The sequence below is a fragment of the Anser cygnoides genome, chromosome 20 (assembly GCF_040182565.1).
Source record: "Anser cygnoides isolate HZ-2024a breed goose chromosome 20, Taihu_goose_T2T_genome, whole genome shotgun sequence".
Taxonomy (NCBI): domain Eukaryota; kingdom Metazoa; phylum Chordata; class Aves; order Anseriformes; family Anatidae; genus Anser; species Anser cygnoides.
In genome coordinates, this window is record NC_089892.1 from 11,150,749 (window position 1) to 11,175,387 (window position 24,639).

General features: G+C 44.6%; 1 protein-coding gene across 14 annotated transcripts in view; it reads left to right on the forward strand.

Moving 5' to 3' along the window:
* Nucleotides 1–24,639, forward strand: part of ZNF618 (zinc finger protein 618) — a 167,347-nt gene that overhangs the window by 121,705 nt on the left and 21,003 nt on the right. For 7 of the 14 annotated variants that reach the window (XM_048056958.2, XM_066980938.1, XM_066980945.1 and 4 more), the window contains 8 exons: nt 173–262; nt 1,669–1,704; nt 2,410–2,487; nt 3,507–3,596; nt 10,948–11,136; nt 14,571–14,654; nt 15,728–15,784; nt 22,972–23,016. In XM_048056958.2, the coding sequence (XP_047912915.1) occupies nt 173–262; nt 1,669–1,704; nt 2,410–2,487; nt 3,507–3,596; nt 10,948–11,136; nt 14,571–14,654; nt 15,728–15,784; nt 22,972–23,016 (669 nt within the window). The remainder of the gene's footprint in view (nt 1–172; nt 263–1,668; nt 1,705–2,409; nt 2,488–3,506; nt 3,597–10,947; nt 11,137–14,570; nt 14,655–15,727; nt 15,785–22,971; nt 23,017–24,639) is intronic. The other 7 variants (XM_066980942.1, XM_066980946.1, XM_066980940.1 and 4 more) reach the window with 5 other exon arrangements.

Here is a 24,639-nt window from a genome sequence, read left to right on the forward strand (position 1 = left end):
ACACAGCATGGGGGGTCAGTGTGAGGCAGTGGCTGTCTGCGTGCCTGAGAGATTCGGCAGGGTGTGTGGGATCAATGTGACTGCATGGGGCTTTCTGACTGAGCAGTGTACTCTGGAGTGCTTGCTTTTTACTTCAAGGTTTCTAAAGTGGCATGTTTTCTTATTCCTACAGACAACTTTAGGTACACGTGTGACATTTGCGGGAAAAAATATAAATATTATAGCTGCTTCCAAGAGCACAGAGACCTGCATGCCGTGGATGGTGAGTACTATTTTGACACTTAGACACCTAAACTAAAATGAGAAGTGGTTGCTGTGTTGCCCTGGGGAAGGCAAAATGTGGTCCTGCAGGATCATGCGGCCCATGATGTGCAGGACGTGTCGCAACATTCCTCACTCGCCTTTGTCAGGGGAGGCACAGTCTGCAGGCACTGCAGGGAGAAGTCTGCTGGGCTTGATTCTCTTTGCATGCATCAAAACAACACCCTCTGCTGGGACCTGCGGTCCTTGCAGTCCTCCCTTCTGTATTAAGGTTCGTGCATCAGATGGATATGCTAGAGCAGAGTGCCTCAAGGTAAATTGTCAGTCTGGCTACTGCCTAGGCAAGAGTTGGTTGCTTTTTGGTTTCTGACTTCACAGGTTTGTTCCTAACATGCCCTTCTGTGAGAAACCACGTTTCAGAGTTGAGAAATGTTTCATTCTTGTTAATCACTGTGGTAGTGAAGTGATACAGTTGTCAGGATAATTTTTCCTTTGTGAATGTAGATGTGGCCTAGGCGGGTGACGCTGAGACAGAAGCAGACATCCTCCTCCAGAAGCAGTGCATTTCTTTTTTCTATATTGGGGGAATAGAAGCAACAACATACTGTCTTTGGCTTGGCTGCCTATACTTACAGGTCATTTAAAGCTCCTTAACGTGGAGCCCACACCTACTCCAAACCCTCACTGTACATGCTGTGAGCATGTCGGTGTTGCTCCTCACCTGGCCGAGGAGGGAGGCCTGGCAGATTTTTAGGTAGAGACTGCTTGGGAAGCAGAAAGTTCTGGTTAGCTGGAGCATCTCAGAAAAGCAAATGGATTTTCACAGTAAATGTTTTGCTGTTTTTCAGTGGAACATGTGGACTTCTAAATGTGCTCAAAGAGCAGCCAGTGTTCTCTTGCAGTACACCATGACACACTATCGTTCTTGTGCAGGGACCTAAAATTAAATTAGGGGGGCTAAAAGTCACTGTGAGATGGACATGTCTGCTCCTGTCAGAAGTGTGTCTTCATAGCTATGGTTCAGGGAGTGCTACCTCGGCTTATGAGAGAGCTTTGGAAATGGCTTCCACTTGTCTTTTGCAAAAACACTGTTCATCATGGTTCCACCGAGGGGGTGGTAGTGTCTCAGCAAACACAGGCGTGAGGCAGGTGTGCACCTGAACTTCACGTGGGGCTGAGTCTGTGTCAGAACAAAGGCCTTGAGAATCTCTGTGTTTTAGGGCTGGGCATGCTCAAATAGTTCCTGTGTGGATGCTGGGAAGAGGAGGGACTGGGGCACAAAGCCTGGTGTATTCTGTGGGGCTGAAATGTGCTAAAGCGGTACGTGAAATACAGGAGGAAAACAAGGCCATTTAAGGATTTAATTTCTGTTCTGTTTCTTCCCCTCCTTCTTCTATTCTGTGTTAGTTTTTAGTGTGGAAGGTGCCCCAGAAAACCGGGCAGGTAAGCTGTGATCCTTCGTGTGCTTTATTTCACAAACATTTTCAAGCATTCAGTAATTCAGGTACAGCAGGTCCGATTCTACACTTGTAAGAGTCAAGGGAGTTTTTTCACTGATTGCAGTGGGAGAGGAGCATCCTCTCTGCCTCACCTGGTGTGTACAGCCAGTAGGTTAATGCCCAGCCCTAGTAGATACCAGGCTTTTGTTGTACGTACAATTGATCAGGCTTCTGAAAAATCAAAGAAACAGGTGTTTCATGTCTCTGGTGATTTAGTGAATTGTTCAAGGCTTAAATTACATTATTTTATAAAATGGGTTGGGTTCTGATTTGCTTCGAGCTGTGGTGTTAGATGGTAGAAATTCACTGGTCAGTGTTTGGTAGCTGACTTGCTTGCAGACTGCATTACTGTGGCCACTTTCAGACATCAAAACATCATTAGATGGGAGATGCACTGGAAGAAAATCAGGAAATAGAAATCAGGCTTTGAATTACCGGGCTGGAAAGGGGGTTAATATCTGACTGGGGCACCTGAGGTGGAGGAGGGACAGGTCAGACAGAGGGGTCATTGGGTTTGTAATTCATGTCTTGAAATCTTGTTACAGATCGAAATGTCATTACAGATGCAGGAGCATTCAGTGCCTATGCAGCTGTAGAAGGAAAACCTGAGGGTGTTGTCAGCTCTCTTGCTGGTTCTGTTCTCTTGCAGACCCCTATGACCAGGCCGTCATAGCGGCAGACGAAGTAAAGGAGGAGGAGCCGGAACCGTTCCAGAAGATTGGTCCAAGTATGACTTACTTTAGAGCTTCAAATATCAGAGGCAGCACAATGGTTTCAAATGTGGTACTAGGTGGAGTTCCTCTAGTAAAACCAGAATGCACTGCCTTATGCATAGATTTTGGGACCCTAGGAGTGCTAAAAGATATGTTTAGGTTCAAATGAACACCAACCATCACCAGCCCTGGCCCTGAGAAATGCAGCTTTGTGATGTTTTCTGTTCAAGATCTCTGCTAAGAGAAGAGGAAAGCAGTTGAGGAGAAAAGCAAACTGGCAGTGATTAGAGAGGGTCTTAGGGTATACTGGCAGAGTTGACAGGTGATTGCATGCACACTGCCTCTCTGGTGGGTTCTTTAAACAGATCAGGGTGCAACCAAAGAGATCAGAGGGCCAGATTTTGCCCAATAAATTTTGTAAACAATTGATTAACCCTGGATTTTACTTTGGCTTGCAGCTTCCTATCAGTTCTGTTCTTCCCAGCACTGGCAGGAACGGGAGGTGTCAGCGCATGGGTACACTACCTCATTATTTCAGGTACCCCCAAAACATGGATTGGCACAGAAAAGCGCATCCTCCTGAAGACAAATTGACAATTCCAATATACATTCTGTAATTAAGACTTGAACTTGACAGTTCTGTTCCCTGATTTGACTATCCCTGCTGTCCATTCATCACAAACTGTCTGTAACCAGAAGACAAAAATGTGTTGTCTGTAATGTAGACTTCAGAAATGGATTCTCTGTTTTGTTTTGCACACTTACCTGCTGCAATTTTGGATAATCTCTTGCAGCTTGTGCAGTTCTACTGGAGCTGGTCCATCAGTCTGAGCACTGGCTTTAACTGTTGCCTTTTGGGGGGAAAGGGATGTGTGAATTATAGGACAGATAAGTTCCTAGTGCATGAGGAAAATGCTCTAGTGTTTTTTTGTCACCTGGCCCGGTTTCTATGTAAAGAGTCAGGAAGTCAGTGATTGTGTGAGAGGATGCTGCACTCTTTTCTAATTCTATTTAATGCATTTCATCTTCACAGAAACTGGCAATTACACCTGTGAATTCTGTGGCAAGCAGTACAAATACTACACTCCATATCAAGAACACGTGGCGCTGCATGCACCTATTAGTGAGTATCCTGCTGGAGATCTATTTCATTACAGACAGTGATTTACAGTGGTTGGTGATAAATGATGAGGGCTGCAGGAGAGGGTATCACCCTTGTGGATCCTTCCACTGGACCCTGTGGGATTGCAGCTGGCAGGCCACAGATCATGTGCTGACCAGACCACTGCAAAGCTGAGCTGAAATCTCCTCTTAGAGGGGCACTGTTACTGTTAGGTCTGTAAAGTCACTGAACTTTTACCAAAGCCCATGCAATTCCTTATGTGTTCCGTGGGGGTTTGATACATGATTTTGTTCTTTAACTGAAAGTTCCAGTACCTTAAGTATATATAAAAAAGTGATGCACAAACTTTTCTAGCCTCCCCTAAATAAATGAGTACATGCTGGGGGGGAGCATCTTTCTTTTGAGCTTCTGAGAAACTATTGCAGACAGCGAGTTCAAACTGGTATTCAAAATCATGTAAATTACCTTGGCAGCTTACTACTAAATCACAGGCAATAAAATATTTATTTCAGGGAGCTCGGGAAAAGGCAGTTCTCAGCATACTACACGACACTACGATCTGCACTCTGGAGGGACACTACGATCTGCACTCCCCAGACAAAGGGGAGGTTGTAATGAGCAATTAAGTGTAATTCAGTGCAAAAGTCTAGTGAAACAATTGAGAGAAATTCTTGCTATGTGCTGGTTTGGGATGCTTTAAAAGCATGCAGGGAAGTTCTTTGCCCCTGAACTTCATGCTTCTTTCATAGCATCGCCCTGTGCCACATTGCAATTTTAATGCTGTGAGCCAGCATGGTTGCTCTTTTGCCCACATTTGTCCGGCTGCCAGCATTTTGGCTGATGATGGGGATGGATGAGCTGAGTTCATTAGTTTAAGTTGGTTTTGTTAGCTGCTCATCCACAGCCAGCAGAGGGAGTGCATACTCCTTCCTCACCAAATTGAGCTTAAGTTAGACTTTAGAGTTATTCTAATGAGGCAGCTTTAGTTTTAGACATAAGTAGAAAAGAAATTGGGAACATAGTCCACCAGACCATCACTTTGAAGGTAGGTCAAGGCTTGGTGGCTCTTGACAGCTCCCATCCAGGTTCTCTGGGGCATGGAGATGTACCAGGATGACGGTAGAAGGTGTGGGGCCTAGAGTATCTCTGCCACCACCCTCACATAGTCAATCTGCTTATCTCCCATCTGCCCAAGGGAACTAACTTATGGTTGCACATGTAACAGTTATTCCTAAACATCCCTACACACTCAAACTCCACTTCCCAGAGGAGACAGCAGTCTTAACTCAGGTGTTTTCAGGTCCTCAGAAAAGCTGCTGGAGGTGATCAGTAGTAGATTGATCTGTGAGTATAGAGGGGCCCATAGACACTGAGACTTCGCTGTCTTTAGTCCACCCCTGTGCAGATAATCAAAGAAACTTAGTAGTTGTATAGCCTACAGAGCCATGTGCTGTGGTGAGTGTTCATCAAATTTCTGCTCAACAAGAACAGATTATTATCTTCTCAGTACATCCCATTTGAAGGCGATTTATCACTAAGGATATCTCTCCACCCTCCCAGCCATCTGTAATAATAGTCTGCAGCTGCTGGTTCCAGTCCAGGCTATCCAGCACAAAGGAAAAACACAACTGTTCTTCTTTGAGAGGAATTTGCCTGAAGTGGGCCCTGCGGGTCTGACTGCAGATACAAATGGTCCATGTGGATACTGCCCTTCTTTCTGAGCAGAGTGCAGCTGTAGGATCATCTGGTCAGCATTAGGGTTAGGGCTAGTGCTGTGGGCCTGATGTACATTTTTTGGCTGCTAAAAGCCAGAACAGTCTGAAACTGCAATGTGGGAGAAGTCAGAAAGCCATTTCACCAAGTGCCAGGAGAGCTGCTGAGATAAATCTGAACCCTAAAGGGTGAGGAGCTCCCCTGTATTAGGCAGGGATTTGCCAAGCAGGAAGCTATGGTTTTTCCAGTGGTCACCAGTTTTGGAGGAGGAGACACATTGTTTTGAACGGTGAGATTGAAGCCATTCTTGCACCATGGTTTCTGCAGTAGCCTTTGCAAAGGAGAAAGAAGCTGTTCCCACCGAAGACTAGAACCAGCAGTCACTGAGAGAACAAGTCCAGTCCTTTCAGCAATTATCTTTTAACTATGAGGACACATGAGATCAGATCAGGATAATACTGTCATAAAGTTTAAACCCTCCTTACAAACTTCATTTTTTTTTTTACATTTTTTTTCCTCTCCTAGTTGCCATGACCAGTAAGCTTTATGATTTACAGTGACAAACTGCAATCCCTGATGAACATACGGGGTGTGGTTAAGCTCCCAAGAAAGGCTGTCCAGTACATCCTCCCAACTTGCTATGTTCAGACTCTGCTCTTCATTTAAACCAAGGTCCCGTGAGGTAGCTGCAAACACCTGACTTTTGATGCAGTGCACAACTGGCTTTTCTCATCCCCTAGCAACCAGAGGAAGTAAGAATGAGACTGTCTTTACCCTGGCCTTGTTCTTGTGGTTATGTGGCAAATGCTGAAAAATTAGCCTTATTGGGGTAAGGAACACACTTCACCATTACCAGTCCAGCTTTCTGGGTCTCTCTGCCTGAGTGCAAGCTTCCCTTCCGGAGCCTGTCTTTCTGGTTTTCTGTGATAATGGATTAAAAGTTACTGAAAAGAGGCTAAAACAAGGACTTATATCCTGCAGGGTCCCTGGGGCCTTCCAGGATAATTTTTGGTCAGTGCTACTGGATACCTGCTGTCTGAAAAAGTGCTCTGCTGTGGGGTTCCCTGGAATTGTTAATGCCAAATATCTACTTCAGAACTCCCCTTTTGTTAGTGAGGAGAAAGCTTTTTCCTGTGCCTAGAACTGGGTTATTACTCTTCTAAAATACTGATTCTTACAATGTTTCTATCAGCCAAGAGGTCTATTCACTCTAGGAAGGGTGTTTCAAAAAAAATGGATTGTGGAAATGGATTGTAGGCATGTTTGTTGTCACTGGTTTAGAAATGTCTCTGAATGGAGGTGCACATGAGGGAGGGTTCAGCGGTTTCTTTCTGTCCTCTCACAGCTCTATCTGCTCTGTAATTTGGAACATTTGCAGGTGGCTGTGCTATTGTGGATGCGGAGAAAACCTAGTGCCCTTGGGACGTGGACTGGTTAGAAAAGCCACTGAGATTGTGTTTTAGCTTGCTAAGTCCAGGCTCAGGAGTGTGCGCTGTTCTGGTAACTGCAGGTATGGCAACAGACTCCAGTCATGGAAGCATGTGGTGAGAGCTCTAAAATCCACACAGCTATCCACATCCATTGCTTCCAGGATGAAAATCTGAAGTGATGTCAGGGCCCTGAGTGCACTAATAAATCTGGATGGCCCTGGCTAGCCTCACATGGGGCCTCCACCCACACACAAAACCCCTATGTCAGCTCAGCTGTTTTAGTCTCTGCCTGTGCAACACTACAGGATATCAGTCTTCAGCTCAGTTGTAGACATGTAGATCTGGACCCTGGCCTGTAGACCTCTCAGCTTGACCTCAACCCTGTCACATCGCTCTGGACCTCCTCGAGGATTGCTGGGCTGTGGCTAACCCTGATTATTCTCATCAGACCTGATCCTGCCTCTGACCTGTGAATTGACTTGTCAGCTTGATCACAGACATCCCTCATCACCAAGAACTTGCCTGATAATCTGGACTTTTGATTGAACCTGGCTTCCATCTCTTGCCTGCCCTGTTCACCTTTTGGAGGCCGTAGGATGGGTTCTGGCTAGTGAGGCCCCTGTCCTGCCAGCCCCGTGGCTGTGCTTGGCTTCTGAGGGGACAGCCAGACTGCACCATGAAAAAGACTCCCTGCATCCAGACTTCCTGCGCCATGACACCTGAGAGACTTACAGAAGTTCATCAGGCCTGGCTGCTAAATTACTTTTCTTGTTGTAAAAGGCACTGGATACAATTTGTTCATCAAAATTGCTTACACACTTGCAGTGCTTCTTAAAGACAGCTGTCGTCATGGCTTTTTCTCTTAAGGAAAGCAATCCTTTTTGGTAGCATGTCATGTTTCCACTTAAGTCCTACCTAACAAAGAAGAAAAAAGATCCAGATTCCATTTGTGTGTCTTTGCTTCCTCTGTTTCAGTGAGTGAAACTTGTGAGTTTCATGTTTTTTTCTCACTCTCTAGACACAAAGAGCCTTAGCAACAGACTGCACAGCCCTGCATTTGTAATACAACAAAAACATCTGTTTGTATAGAGAAGCACGTTAAGAATTTGATAGATATGAGCATACAGTCTTTCCTGTGGAAAGTTCTGTTTCCAATAGGGGAGGTCTCCACTCAGCATATGGAATTTTAAGCCATTGCTAAGGAATCCCTTTCCATCGTGTTCATTAAAGGGAGGTTTTTCTCCAGAGGTGATTGCATAATTCCATCCAAACTGTCTGAATGGCTTTCTTGCCATACTTCCTTATCTGTCCTGACAAAATGTTTCTGAAGAAATGTGATACACAACTTATTAGCCAGAACTTTTACCTGGAATAAATTAAGTTACTCAGATAATCTGATAACCTTCTCTGTTGTGGTAGGGAAGAACAGAGAGTTAATGTCTTCCTGATCCTCTTTGGGAGTGTTTGTATACCAAAGAATACCTCAGTTGCTTTAGCCACAGCATTGCCCTGAGAGCACTTCTACAGCCATTGTGGCCATGCACTGCAACTACCAAGCTCTTTTTTCTGCTGCCAGGGAGGAGTTCCCTATCTTTTTATTATCACCTGCATTGTTGGTCTTCTTTAGTACACAGCGTGTACTTCCATGCCATTTTGTGTGTCTATAGCACAGTGCACTCAGTTTAGTTTAACAACTGATTGGAGATCATCCAGTGAGTCTTAATCTCCATGTTACTTCTTTTTCTACTGGGTGTTGGATCATTTAAAAACTTTTTAATGAAGTTTGGGGTGTTACTCAAGGTCACTGATTAAAAAAAGGGGAGAAATAAAGAACGGATGCTTCTCTAAGTTTGATATGGTGGGGATGCACCAACAGCTGAAACTTCTCTATTGCCCTCCCTTTTCCAATGTGTCAGCCTCAACTGGGGCATATCTCAGATGATTTCTGAGAAAGTTTAAAAATAATATTCTGTAGCAGCAGTTATGGGATCATCTGTCCACAATGCTGTCTCCAGTCTTGCTGTCTACCTGCAGACTTTGAGGCAGGAGGTTTTTGTAGCCATTCAGCAATTCAGTGTTTTAATTTGTGGAAATGTCTTGAACTTGGCCTTTTCATCAGCCTGAGGCAGTGAGTTCCACAATGAAGACTTCTTATCAAGATCAGAACAGAGGAGCTACGTGATCGTCTCTACATATGTTGGTTAGTCTTCAGAGGGAATTTGTCATCTGGTGAGCTAAATTCTAAAACATGTTTTCAATGAGTTACTAGCATCCTCAAGACTGCTAGTGCTAATATTCTTTTGTCTGTCTTGCCTTGCTGGCTCAAACTCTGTCTCTGCCTAGTGTCAGATGGAGCAGCCTTCTCTCTGGAGCCTGAATTTGAACTGTACAGCTGGAGAGGGAGAGGACTAAAGCCAGGTCTCCTACTACATCACAGGTTTGAGACCAAACAGTCAGCCTGTTTATCCCTGATACAAGCCATGACATCGTCGTATTTGTTTAAGTTGGGAGGAAAAAGAAGTCATTTTGGAGGTCTTCAGAGCATTCAGACTTCTTCCTTCAGATCTCACAGAGGGAGCAGGGTTTTGCAATGACCCAATGTTTCTGACATTGAATAGTTGGCTGATTGCTTCTTCATTTGGTATAGATGGGAAAATAAAGCAACAGTTGGTAGGAACAGGCGTAGTTGGAAATTAAATGACACATAAGCAGGAAATTGTCATATCTGACTACGTATGTGCTGGCACTTTGGCAGCAACTGGAGGAGGATTATCCATGGAGATGAAATGAAGTCTAGGAAGCAAAAGCAAGCCTTCTGCCTCTTCAGCTGGCCAGAGACCAAGCAGAGAAGTATCTTCACCTAAACTATGAGAAAACCGAGCGTAGACTCTCCCGCAGAAGTACACTAAAACATTTTCAGGAAATGTCATCTTGGATCTCTGTAACAGATCAAATGAAACAAAAAAAATGTTTCCTTTGAGTATCTGTTTGCAGGTTGCTTTGAAAGTACTCATCATTACTCTGCCATGCTGTTGACCTCTGGCAGGAAAAGATGAGAGCAATTCTATAATGTCTCATGGGATTTAGGAAATGAGCATCCAGTCCCAGCCTCGGACTTTTCTCCTTGCCTGCTTCAGAGACAGGCTGTTGTGCTGCTGTGACAGTCCATGACTGAGAACTGCTTAATGTCATTAAGTGTTTCTGAGTTACACTATACAGGATTAGCAGGTTACTGGTGTTACCATCCAGTTATAGGCATCTCAAAATATCACCCAAGTACAGAAATTGCTGCTAATGAGCTTGGGTTGTGGTTAATGTGAACCCTGTTCGTTAGTGATTCTTGGCAGTTGGTTGGAGTGGGTCTTGACTTCAGGAGCCACATCCAGATTTCCATGGAAGAAGTCACTGAGGAATGAAGGGTGTTTTTAGGTTGTTTCTCTGTTTCTGTATTATTTTTTTTTAATCAATGAGGCCTAGACAAAGGGCTGTCCTCCCAAGAGTTTTTCATATGACTTTTGGCATTGAAAATTCCTGGTGACCCTCACTGTGCATTGCAGAGACCAAAATGTAGGTCAGGTGTATTCAAAGAGCATACCTCAGTAATATTCAGACCTTTTCCATGTGCCACCAGCATTTGTGTGGAGATGGGGACCAAAAAGTCTTTCCTGACTTGCAGGATGAGAACTCTGCTTCATAATTCCTTTCCATTACAAACAGTGCCATTTGCTTTATATTGTTAAACAGACAAGGAACGTAGCCAGGGTTCTCTAGAACACGTGTAAGGCTCAAGGAACAAAGGTGTAAACCTCTCCCCGTGTAGAGCTCTGACTAGCACATTAGAAATCTTTTAACAAAGTTCAGCCTCTTCCTGACATGGAAATGGAGCACAAAGTTGCAGGTACATCCAACCAGGCCATGGCAATCAAATAGGAATCGTAGATGGATGGGGTGATTCCTACTGGAGTAGGAATGGGTTGGTCATGTGGCAGTTAAAGCTGTGGAAGGGAAGTAATAAGCTTCAAGAATCTCTCCCCTCGGGTGAGTGGGGAAAACAATTTTGTTACTTGGGATCAGTGGATCCACAGTTGCTGCAGGTCCCCATGCAAGGGATTCGTGAGCATGGCTGTTAGAAAGCAACCCTCCCAGAAGGCACACGGTCTGGGAGCTGACTGACTGTCCAGGCACTAGTTCTGAGTGTTCATATCCAGAGTTCTCTCGATCTCCACTCTTCGTGGCAGTGAAGACACAGGGGAGCCAATCCAGCAAAAAAACACCGTCTTCAATAAACCGATGTTCTACCCTCCTGCACCGCACCCCCTCCGGTGTCCCACCGGCATCCCAATCCCAGATGTTCCGCGCTCCAAATTCTGGATCCCCAGGAAGCAAGGCCATCACAGGTACCAATTGCCTTTCTACCATCAACTTTCTTAACTGCTTAGTGTCCAATCCTGCCCTGGGTTGGCTTTTGACCCTTCCTGGACTCAGTCTGCTCCATCCATGACTGTCCCAGAAAAGCTCCTCCCAGAAGCAGTTGAGGGGATTAGATCCTTTGACACAATATAAATAAAAATTCAGATCAGCAGTAGGTCTTCATAACCCAATGACAAGTTTTTGTTTTTTATAACATTGTGGTAACCACAAGGTACAAAAGACCCTGTTTCAAATCCTGGTGTCACAAACTGAGGAGAGCTTTCTGACAAGGATTGGCTTTAGTAGTTTGTCAGGTATGGAGATTTTTGTTCATTTTTCAGCTTTGTTTGGCTTTTAGTTTTCATTTCTCTCAAGCAGGTATCTTCAGGGTTAAGCCTGGGCCTGGGCAAATGAAATGGAGTACAGGTGTTTTCCCAGTGCTCCACTCCCCACAGGAACCACTGGGAGATAATATGGGCTCCAGCAGCAGAATTAATGGGACAGAACAATTACAGAGGTGTCAGAAAACTCAAGGTGGATCTTCCCTTTGTTCCCTCCCTCCAAACAAGATCAAATTAAAAAAAAATCAGTTAATAAATAGAATGTGAGACATAGTATTCACATATCTAGACAGCAGGGAAGAGCTCTTAAATCTGTGGGATTGGTAGATACGTATTCCGTATCAGTACAGGAGAAGGGCAGGTTAATCAGCTGTTTAAACACCTCTGAATAGTCTGGCATGGACAGATCCTGAGAAGCAGAGGTGGGAGAGGCCACAGGATGCTGAATAAGGGTGCTTTTTTGTTAGATGACAAATGTCGACAGCTACCAGATGTTGCAGTGTGACCTGTCTTCTTATATCTTGTGGGTCCTGAAATTCCATATTGTTATTGCACATCTTAAATATTAATATGATTTTATTACTGATTTAAGGTCTATCCAGTTCAACCAATTTAGGTGTTCAAGCTGAGCAACCTTTTTCATTATTTATGTAAGCTTGTGACAACTTCTTCCAGTCTCGTGTCTCTTTCAAAAGCAGAAAGAGCCTAACTGGGAGTCTCCCTGAGCCCAGATTCATCTGAGCAATAACTGGGAGGTAAGTTTTATACAGGGACAATTTTTTCCCCACTACTTTAACCGAAAAGAATATTGATGCATTGGATAAAAAGTTTGAACTGTTCTCTTCCTGTATGTAGGAAGGAATTTCATGATGCTTGAGCCTGGTAGATTGATCTTCAAGAAAGAATATTTTGTTTGGGGGTCCTAGCATATCTATCTGGTGGCGTGTTTTCCATGGTGTCTTTCAAGGCAGCTTCTTGTACAAACGCAATCTGAGTGGCATTTGAATTTCTGGCACAAATGCATTGACCATAACACCTATCAGGAAGACAGTCTCCAGAAGGGATGCCTTCCAAGCGTTGCAGTTAGAAGTGTTTCATGTGGGCCTGGATAACACCAGAGATGGTGGAACGCCACTCCACTGGTGGTATTTGGATTTCATGGCCACTTAGTGGATTGGCAATTACTTTTCCTACAACAGAGAATTTTGCTTCACATGCAAAAGTTTCAGGTACAAGGAGGAGAGAGACAACTTGTGTCAACTGCTGTCTCTAATGTGGGAAGGACAGAGTAAGTCCAAGGAGATGCATTAAACCATTTATTTTCTTATAGCCAGACATGGCAAAATAAAAAGGATTGGGGATAAGGACAAAACCACCATGCAATTTTTTTCCAAACAATTTTGGAGACCTCCAACTCACTTTCACTTGTGACATAAGCCAGGATTTGAACCTGGGTCTCTTTAGGGGTAGGTTCGCTGAATCCATTTTGTCATGGTTTTATTTTCCCACTATGCCGTCTGATTTGCTGGTTACTTAAGGTCACTTGTTCCTATTCTTTACCTGTTGAAGGGGATAGACTAGATAACGTATCTAGCTCTTTTTCAGCTCTGTTTTATGTAGTTATGTTTAACTGATTTGATTACCAAGTTGTCCTATTCTGCATATGAGGAAGAATCAGGAATGTAGTGGAGAGTTTGAGGAACCTGCTCAGCACTGGGAGGGTCCACTAAGGATTGGCTGGGCGAAAATTTGTGGTCTGGGAGCTTCATGCTGTTCAGGTCTTTTGGAGCCACATCAGACATACAGCCCTTGTGTCTGAGCCGTGAGGGGGCCATGAGGTGGCTGGGGCATCCACACAAAAGTCAGGACAGCAGTGCCGACTGCTCCGCTGTCTGCAGAAACACAAAATGAAACAATTATCTGAAATCAATTTGCAGCAGTCCCTGTCATTCCTGAATTAAGTATTTCTTTTCCCAAACACCCTCCCTATACAATTTGTATGCTGCTCAGCCCAGCAGAGCTGTGCTAGGCCACGTTCAAGTGAACCCTTTGGGTGACACTGGACTTCATGAATGAGTCCACATAGGGCAAGAGTCTATGCAGCATAGACCATACACAGGAGTTTGGCAAGTTCACCTTTCATTTTACTGATCTCTAATTGACCCTTTGAGTCACTACAGCAAATATACTCGCCCAGATATTGCAAACCCAGTTGAAGCGAGGTAAGACCTGACACTCCTTGTACTGTTGAACTTGGGCTGAGGAACATTGGCCTGAGAAGGATGGGTGGCACCCCAGATGTGCTGTACGGTGATATTTTAGGACACTTCAGCTATTGCCAGGGTCATGCAGCCACGTCTGCACATTGAAGGAGTAGTCCTTCTGCTACAGTTCTTGGAAGTGGTTCTACTCCGGTGCTGAATTGTGCCAGCCACGCGGTGCAGAGGAGCAGGGCCTGCCTGCCTGGCGTTGGGTAGGGGTAAGGTGAGCTCGCTGTTGGGAAGCACGGGAGGGCTGGGGATCCACCACAGCTTTTCCAGACATCGTGGGCAGACTCTGAGACAGCCCTTCAGTCCTCCACTTGAACATTTCAGGGAGGATGTTTAGGGAAGGAATGCGGATGACTGGGAAGAATGGGGAGAGCTGATGTAGGGATTCGTTAGGTGACACTCTAAATGTCATAGTGAGGACGTGAGTTCAATCTGCAGGCCTAGTCACCCGTGCCAGAAGCTTTGAGGGCTGCATATTACCTTAAGGAAGAGTAAGATAAGTGTTTTTGTTTTGGTTTAGTTTTGGAGGGGAGAAAGGCATGACCCTTCTGGTTCAGTCAGGGCTGGTACTCATAGGCTCTGTAGGAGCTACTGCAGACCACCTCAGACAGAAGGCAATAACAAAAAAAATCTACCTGTTATCTTTTCATTTAATCTGTCCCATTGTCCTCCAAAGCAAGGTATTTCACTTTTTGGCCGTATTCAGGGTATGTGATTACATGGCAAAGGGAGCATGTCGTCTGCCTCCTTTTGTTATAATCCCTTTTCCAGTATTGACCAGTCACCATCCCTGCTTTGTTCTCCACCCAGCAGAAAGTGCTTTCAGCAGGAGAGTGGAAGGCAAAGCGCAAAACAACTTTGAAGAAACAAACAGCAATTCTCAGAACTCCAGCGGTAAGTGTGTTCACTCCCTCCTGCTGTACCTTACCACGGTCCTCTCCAGGGCAGTATTCAGCTGTGATCGGTGATTATATATCTGGGGAACCTACTTTAAGCTTGCAGACAGACAGCCTTCCTGGGGTGTTGTCCTCTTCTCAATCCTCCCCAGGTTCCTGCCACTCCAGAGCCTGTACAAATTATGCTCTGGAGATTCTGCTCCTAAGTCCTGGTGCTTTACCATAATTTTTTCGGTGGGGAACAAAGATGTAGAGAAGGGGGAATATGGATGGAGATAAAGCAGTACTGATTCTTTGTCTGTGTGTCAGTGAACGACTTGTGAAGCAAAACCATTTGGAATATGTAAGAGAACTCTGGGGACCATAAATAGAACAGCAGTGTGCGTATTACTGTGATGCTCACTGTGGCAATATATTTACAAATCACTGTAACTGAAGGCCAGCTGTTTGTGAATTTGCTATATGGAGGTCACAGTGTATGAGATGTGTAGATGTGAGACCAGAATTTACCCCACTTCTGGACTCTCCTTTGAGTTTTAAGTCCAAGTGGTAGTAACTAAATATAACCACTTGCCTAGACAATCTCCTAGACAACACCATTTATACAGTCTTCTTTATAAGATTTTCATCGTGCTTATCTATCCCCCTGCCTTCAAGTGGGACACTGCCATTCTCTTACGCTCCCTAATTGAAGCTTGACAGACAAAGCAGATGTATTGTAATTTCAGAGATAAATAATATGCCAGTAGAAAAGGCTGGCCTCCCTCCATTCTCATTCAAGAGTACCAAAACACATGGTGTTCACAATGCTGCTAGCTGGAATGGACAGGTAAGGAAAGGGATTTCTCCCTGCAGCAGGTTGCATAGTGTCTGCCTTGGGGGTTTGCCTGCCTCTGAAGCAAATGAGGGGCCTGTACAACTGTGTTAAAAGGGAATGGAGTGGTGTTGGAAAACCCACATGCGGTAGCAGAGTGGGTGATAGTGAATGGGGAAAAAAAATTGTTACTGAAATGCTGTGTTTTGTTTTGGGGAACAACCCTGTACTAATCCAAGCATTCACCACAATTACAGCTGTTCATTCGGGGACAGAAAAACCTAAAGAAAAGAGATGTAAGCAGAACCCATCAGGTGAGCTTGTCTCTGTGTTTCAGGCCCTTATACTCTCTAGTCCTGTTCCACTTGGGTAGCAGCAGTCAGGAGAGCTTAGGGGCTGGACAAGTCTGTCTTCAGTCAGCCAAACCAGGCCGTTAGAGATGACAGAAGACAGATGTAGTTCACTGACTGCCAAGAGTTGTTAGCCTGACTTGCTGCTCTGAAAGTGGCCACTTGCCTCTCAGCAGGCCTGCTCCCCATGTCTTGTCTTCTGTGGGTAGTATGAGTGCTTTGTCTGAAGGATTTCAAAGCCTGCATGTCATAAAAACAATATACCATTTGGGCTCCCAACTCCTCTGGGGCCCTTCGAAAACAGCAACCTTAAATTGTTTCTTTTTTTTTTCCTGTCAAACCCTGTAGAGTCTATGTCATCATGGACGAAGGACAGAATTATCTCCCTTCATATCAAATAGCTTATCCCTAAAGCCAAGAATGCTGCATTGTAAAACCTTCTGGCTGCAAACATGCTCATGATAAATGTTTCAAAAGTGGAAAAGAACCCATAGCATGAAAAGGGTTCCAGGAACCGCTGACAAGAAGCACACAGAAAAGTACAGAGTGGCTGTATTGAATAGTCTAAGAATTTAGTTCTGTCTGAACTGCTATTAAATACTGACCCATTGTTGCTATGACACATCTCGCAGACTATCCCTACCATCTCCTTGTACCAACTCACATCACACTCATCCTTCTGAATCTGTTTTCTCCAACATTTGAAGCACACGAGTAACAGCTCGCAGTAAAAAAAACAAACACAGAAATTCTTACAAACCGAGTAGTGAGCTTAATACAATTTGTTCATCTTCTGTCGTTGTTAGATGTGTTTCTGTCTGCACCACAGTTATAGTCAGTTTATTTCAGTGGCTTAGTCTAGGGCCTGACAGACTGCAGGGGAGTTACAAAGTGCTCATCAAAACTGTTGTTTGAGCCAGGAAACCTGAGGAACTCTAGTGAGCTGCGCAGGACTTGTTTGAAGGGTGTTAGTCTCTGGTTGGAAATGCTTCTTTTCTTTGTTAGGCAGCAGACACACTTCTCAAAGCCAGACTGGTGCATGGGGATATATAAACTTCTTCCCTTTTCTCCTTTGACTCCCATCTTTGTGCTGCTTCTTTAGTGTCCCATTCGGTGCTCTTTTCCAGCTCTCCCACCAAGCCATCACCTCTTTTATTTCTTCAAGTTTCTCAGCAGTCTGAATGTTCTAACAGATAGCAGCCTTAGTGGCCATCAGTATGTCCCACTGGGAATGACACTGGTGATTAGAGAGGCCTTAGGAAGCTCTGTGGGCATCTGTGTGCTTGGGTGTCAAGGCAGAGCTCTCTGTAACTTCATTTTTGAAGAGCTGCCATGTGGCTGTGTTGTAGTATATGGGACAAACTCTGTGTGGCTCAGTGTTCACGCGTGTGATGTGAACTATCGGAGTAACTGGCATTGTCGGCTTGTCTTCTCTTGTGCTCCAGGCAGCAGAATTCACGCAGGCAGGGAAGCAGCTGGTGGTAATGTGCTGAGAGTGACAGGACGGACGCTGCCCTCCACTCCTGTCTGCTGCTCATCACCAAACTCTGCTGCTGTAAAGAACAATCCCCAGGTTTGGGGGGTAAATCCAGGACCTAGTTGAGCAGCCTGAGAGCTGCATGGTTTGGCCTCGTGAAATGCTTTATTCCCTGTAACATTTGCGTGTTGAGTATGTGAGTTTTGTGTCACAGGCTCAGCGGTGGTGATAAAGAAGGCAACAGCATCTTTTTGGGCCACTCAGCTGGGTGCATTATGCTCCGTATCACCTTCCAAACTTGCAGTGCCACATGTCCAAAGTAAAAAGACAATGAGTGGGAGGACACGCAGAGCAAGGTCAGCAGCTAAAGCCACCTAAAGTAGACTTGGAAGCAGTACTGTAGGGAGACCTAAGTGGGAGTAAGACAACTAGAATGGAAAATCAAGATGTCTCGTCCCTGCACGCAGCCCCATTCCTTGTCATAGTGAATTTAGGTAACCGGTATCCGTATCTGAGAAATCTGTCATCTCACCGCCCACAGACAGCAACAGGACCTGCTCTGCTCGGCAAAGCACTGCTTCCTGCCTGTATTTGAATCTGTCTACTCGCAGGTCATTTTGCCAGCAGGGCGTGATGTAGGCACAGAGTGGATAGAGAAGGATCGTTTAGCTGCTGCCCACCTCCTGAAAGGGAGAGTGTCCTTTGTGTTCGTAGGAAAGAGGCTCAACAGCCTCTTGCTTTTTGATAAAAGCTGGAAGTTTCACAGTGCTTTGAAATTGTTCCTTGCTAAAGCATGCAGATGGCTTCCTAGTGCTGCCTCTGGAGCACAGGCAGCCTTGCAGACATCCCTGGTCACGTGAAGCTTGTGATTATTCACTGCTGAACTAAGCAAGGTCCAGAAAACAATGGCATGACCTGATGGTGAAAGATGGAGTTGGCTTGTTGCAATGCTGTTAATCATCTAAAGTGTAAAGGTGCTTTAAAGAAAACACTTGGTGGTGGTCATTTTGCTGAGTTTTGACATGTGTAGGATTTTTCTGTACTAAATTCCCAAAAGGCCAAAAAGTATTTGAAGGCCAGTTTGAGAAATATTCTTCATGCAAAAGGTATTGATTATCAGCCTGAGCATGGTAAGAAAAAAGCCTTAGAAAAGGGCAAACCTGTGTTGTGTTCAATGGGGAAGGCTTGTTGCTTTCTTTTCTGCCCTCTTCCACCGCGCACACCCACAGCAGGCAAAGAAACAGTTGGATGGTCCAGCAGCGACGCAGTGTGTAACCATCGGTGTGTTACCTTCCAGACTTCTGGCTCTCTGTTTTCTTGCTTCTTGTCTGACTTCAGAAAGCCTCAGGGACAACAGTTGTCTTTAACTTAGTGTTCACAGGGTAATCCAGCCTTGATCTGCTGTTTTGGACTTAATAGAGAGCTCCTTTGTAAAATGAAGATTTTGTGGTAACACCACCAAGAAGGATGAATGAAACTACAAAACCTTGAGAAGAAATTAAAAAAAAATGAGGCAAAAAGGAAAAACTAAAGTTCTTTAGATTAGATATCTTAAAATACTACCACTAAAATAACAAAAAAAAGGAAAGTGATAGTATTCACTGATGTCTAAACTTGGTAGACATTATTAATGCAAAAGATACAGCGTTTAAAATTATATAGGGAATTGGGAAGTATTTTAACTTCAAGGTTGATTTAAGCTGTATAAATATGTCTCAGTTTCATCTGCTGCATCAGGTATCTATTACTTTTAGAAATTCTAGTGAAATGTTAGCATTTACAGTTTTTAAAATGTCAGTGCTCTTAATTCATGTTTACACAAGATAGCTTTTCTTACCAGCAGCATTGCAGTGTTTATTTCAGACTGGGTAGATGGACAAGGAAAATGTGTTTTTTTTTTTTTTTTTTTAATCAGTTTATGCCAAGTTGAGACAAGATTAAGAAAAGAAAAAAAATAAATTAATTTCCTCCTTTAGATTTAGAAGTAAAAAATAAATAAATTTGAAAAGAATGAGAAGTGAGAAATACAAAAGTTGTAGGACCAAATTTTAAATGTATGCTTATTAGAATTTTCTGAAATGACAGGTTAGCTAGTCTGTCATTTCCAGATCTTACATGCTGTATTTCTTTTTATTGGCAGTTGAAAACATTTTTCAGTACTGCACTTTATTTTGGCTTGTATGCAGCACACTTACGATAGTTCTGTTCAACTAATACAAATGTATTGTAAGATGCTGTGTATATACGTTAGGTAACAATGTATATATACACCTAGTAGCAGCATGGCACTATTTCAAGTGGAAGGATAATTATAAATGTCTCATTCACTACTTGACATATAATAATAAGGTTTTTAGCGTATGTTAAAAAAGGTAATCAAATAGAAGTAGGTAGTGTGGTTGAGCGGTAGTGTGTTTTTCCTGCGTAGCAACAGAGCACCTAACCTTTAGTTGTTTAGAAATGGCAAAAAGGCATAATGCAAATGAGTTTTAAACTCGTGATATAAATCTCTTCCAAAGCTTTCTTTGGTGCTGACAGGAGCAGACACGATGTCTGCTTGAGTCCCCTGTGCAACTTCCAACTGCAGTAAGAGGAGTCCCATTCCCAGTCTTGCCCCTTCGATGCCCGGTCCCGTAGTACAGCAGAACGGAGACACCCAGCAGTGGCTGTGGCCAGACTTCTGGGATGAAGCAAGTTACATCATTATGATGAGACTGTTGTCAGCGTCACTGTGTGTTCGTGAGACTTAAGTGGATGGATGATCTCACTACAGAGTAAGGATGTTCAGGTCCTCAAACTGCCAGCTAGTCCAAAAAAAATCTCTTTTGCACTGCAAGTGCAAGTGGTCATGGTGCACACAGAGAAGGAGTAAACTACCTGGGTTAGAAACGCTGGGGCCTTCCTTCTCTGCTGTTGGCCATACATCGTCTTCTCTTTCTTTGTAGTCCAGTGTTCGTACACCCTGTCTGGTTGGATTTCCTCTGGGAAGACTTGTGGCTTTTAGGCTAAGATTTTTGGTGGGTGAGTGCAGTGTTAATGCTCAGGGCATAGTAATTCTTGATAGTTGATTACAGTCTTGTGTTCGCGCAACCAACCCCCACACCTCTGCCTCCTGAGATGCACCTGACTGTCGTACAGGTTATGTTAGCTGGACCGAAGCTCAAAATACAAATCCCATGCGAAAGTGAACTGACTCATCTTTTGGTAAATCTCTTTCTCACCTAGTGGTTGGTTTGTGGACGGTAAGAGCCTGATACTCCTGCCTTTCTGCAGAGTTGGAAGGGCAGCAGGTCCAAGCCTGCTAATGCTTGAGTCTGAGGAGTGAGGAAATCAGGGACTTGTCATTATGTGAGTTCCCACATTGTCGTAACTGACCTGCGCAGGGCAATGCAACTGCACATGCATGGAGCTGCATTTTTTCAAAGCAGATGAAAAATTATGCGCCCAGGTGAAAGATTACCAACAAAGTGCAGTTCTCACCACTAACAGAAGAGCAGCAAATGTAGAAGCCGCTGTGAGGAAGTATCACTTTGCTCCGTTGCTTAAATATGAGTCCCTGTGTCCACTGGGCATTTGCATGGAATTGGGTTTTCTGAAAATTCGCTGTTTATTTCTGGTGCCGCGTTCATTTATGCTGCTCTGAACTTGTCTTGTTGAACAGGTGGACAGGAAGAAAGATACCTGGGTTAAAATAACCGCTCAGCAGCAAGTCTCTGTGTGTGAAATCTTGCCAATTGCTCAGTGATATGAGCTCTGGATTGCAGTCTTCAAGGACAGATATAGTGCTTGGGCTGGACAGGTCATTAAAGAAAGGTCCACTGATAGATGAATGTATGGGCAGAAAAAGGTGAACTTCTGTTCTGGTTATGTCTGAAGAGCCTGTGGTGTGAAGGATTAGCAAATCCTCCAGAGCAAGCCATATTATCATGGATCAATCTAACTGTTGACACTTAGGTTAATTTTACTCAATTTAGCTCAATGTAGCTTTGGTTGGAATTGACTATGCTGAGGCAGGGGCATTACAGTGCATGGATAATAAAGTGGACTGTAATATAAAGATCAGAAAAATCCCAAGTCTTTCTTCACTTAACGTAACAGTAGCAATGCTTACTGTGTGGCCTGAACTCACATTTCAAACTGACAACATTATTCATATATAGGAGGTCAAGCATAAAAGTGAGACTGCGTTAAGACTTCTGGCTGGAAAACAGTCAGAAGAGTACGTTGAGAATACGTTGGGGTGTATTAAATGGTGAGTGCCTCTGCTGTGTGCCTCTCCCAGGTTCACTTCTGGGTGGAGGGTAAAATGTTGGGTTTTGGCCCTCAAAAGCTTACTCACTCCGGGGTGCTGAGAGAGCCCTCTAAACCCTGAGGCTGTGGGACCGTCCGGTGAGCATCCGTGTGTTCACTGTGTAAGCACAATGCTTCCCAAAGCAGAAGTGGAGAGAAGTGGAGAGCGCAAATAATGAAAAAGTGGTACCCAGAGCAGCGTGCCCTGTTCAGCTGCTTGGCAGGACCAGATCAGGAACCTGCTTTAGTGAAGGTCTTCCTCCAGATGCAGACCTCATCAGCTGCACAAGGCACTCGGAGTAATAGAACTGTGCGAAGCAGTCAGCAGCAGTCTGTATCCTGTTAGTGCCTTCCATACATACCCTTTCCATAGCACTGTCTATTCATGTCTTTGCCTAGCATCATCCATGCCTTCGTTGTCATTCCTGACCAGCTGGCTCTGCCAGCTGAAGCCAAGCCATCTTCAGCAGCACAGGTCCTCCTCACAGTGCAGTACTTATCATGAAGCCTCATTGTACTTCGCCTATGGGGTTAAAAAGAGACTCAGTTAAGCTTGCCTTCTAAGCAAACCACTCCAAGTCCATCAGCCCTCATTCACTGATGGATCAGCTCATAACTTTGGACCCGAGACTATTCCATAAATGAACTGAATCGGTGACTGAATAATTAACACTGGTGGTTTCTTCCCCTCTGCAGGGGTTGGCACTAAAGGACCTCACCTGGAAACTGCACAAGTTCTGAGGTGCTGAGAATCACTGCTTCTGCTCCAGTGCACTGTGGGGTAGATGCAAATAGCCCCTAGCTGACCAAGGGCTCGTTTGAGAACCCGGGGTTTCCATTTCTTTCAGTCACATCTCAAAGACAGGAAGTCTGCAAGGTGTGCTTGACAGAAGATGCGTATTCTCACCCAGAAATAACATACACTGGTTAGGAACTGTCTACTTTGGCCCATCATTCAGTGAGGCTGAACCACCCCCTTTTTCCTTCCCAGCTTGACTTTGAGGAGGCTACATGGTGAATCTGGGAATTTGCACCTGGGGCCACAACAAAGGCATTTGTAAAAGGTTTCTTGCCCCCTCAGCTGTTCTCCTCCTGGCCCTCACCACTTGACTGTTCCCATCACTGTAGCACAATGTATGTCAAAACCTCTGGACCTTTCGAAATGGAAAGGAAAGATGCAGATGCCCAGCCAGTTGGCAAGACACTGAGAGAAAATTCACAGCTGGACGTGTTGTAATTTGTGGTACGTGGAGAGCCCCATCGTGCCACAGTTGAATCTGGAAGTGTGGAGCAAGGATAAGGATCAGTGAGTAGATAGGCAGAGCTGTGTAGCATGCAGCAGTCTCTGCCAGTCTCAATATTTAAATCTCTTTCTTTTTTGCAGAAACCGCAAGTCCCCTGATTTCAAACCCTTTCCCGCTTTTACGAAGTAAGTGTGATGGATGTCTGTGGTGCACATAGGCGGGGACTTCCACCTGCAGCCACACTGGCCTGCCCTCTTAGCATTTTTCGTGAATAAATGATTTTTTATTATGAGTCCAGTTGTCAAGGAATGAAATGCCTCGCTTCTGCGGCTCTGGTTTCAGGTTTAAATGCGACAGCAATCCTTCAGGGTGTTTCAGTGCAGTGTGTGGCTGCTAGACCATTCGCACTCACAGCCTTCTGGGAGCAAAGCTTTGTGAAATATGCCAGTAATAGATTTTCCGAGAGACCAAGGCTTGAAGACTGAGAATGAACCCGTGTTAAAGTTATGTTTGTACAGTGGAAAACTTGTCTTGATTGCTCAGCTCACAAAACACCTTTCCAGAGACAGTTCCCATTGCCCACAGAGCACGGCTGAGGAGTGAGAGCCCAGGGCATGGTGCTGAGCCAGCAGTGGGTGAAGGAAAGCAGGTATGGATGGGCGGATGCAGGCAGTCTGCCCCGTGTCCCTGATGCTTCCAAGAGGTGGAGCTTCTTCCTTTGTCTTACTGTGGGGTTTGTTACTGCTTGGCTTGTGTCTGTATTGTAGGGGTGGTGCTGTCTGTGCCACCCCCGTAATCCAGGACTGATGTCCCTTAGCATGGGACAGCTCTGAGCATGGCCATGGTGCCAGAGGACACTTGTTCTTTCTACAGTTGCAAATCTGAGAAAGAAATGAGAGTTTTATTTAGAACGTGACAGTTCATATTGGAAAAGAAATCGAATTAGTGCCAACAAATGTAAGAATCATGATGCACCCAGGGACCACCTTTTTAAAGCATGCTGTGTAGCACTTCTTTTACTGAGATGGGCAGAAATGACAGAGGTTCTATTTTCAAGAAACTTGCACTTATTTTTGTGTGTGATGGCATTTTCATAGAACCGTAGAATCATTTCGGTTGGAAAATGCCTCCGAGACCATCAAGTCCTGCTGTTAACCTAGCAATTCCACTAGGAGTCTGCTGCTGTCCCAGATTTGTCGTTTCAACAGTTTGTGACCAAGGTATGCAAAGATGCAGTTACTAAAGCTATTGCCAATGGAAGCATTGGGGAAGAACGCTGAGAACTTTTCCCTGCAGTTCTATATTTGGTTTTCATCAAAATGTAGACAGAGGTGTTGAAATCTAGGTCCTTTTTGTAGAGGAGAGAGGTGCCTGGGGGCCCGCTCCCTGCACTGCCCTCAGTTGAGAGCTGGCTGTTGTGTTCCACTTGTGCATGGCCAAATTTGGGCATTTTCTGTTGAATGGCAGGAAACTTTGTGTTAAACGCCTTCAGCTCATGTTCACTCATGGCCACAGACCTCTCTTCTCTGGTTTAGATATGACATGGGGAGTTAACATGGGAATTGGAGTGCGCAAATGCTGTTTTTTCTTTCTGTTGGCTTGCTGTCTTGCTCTGGAGCCTTGTTCACTGGATATATATATTTAAAGCACTAATAAATGTGTCTAATAATAGCCCTGGGGAAAGATGTTGGACTTGGTGTTGGATGGTTGGACTTGATGACATTAGAGGTCTTTTCCAACCTAAATGATTGTATGATTGTAAATTGTGCAGCTGATGACAGTTCTGTGTGGCTTGGGAGCCTTGAGGA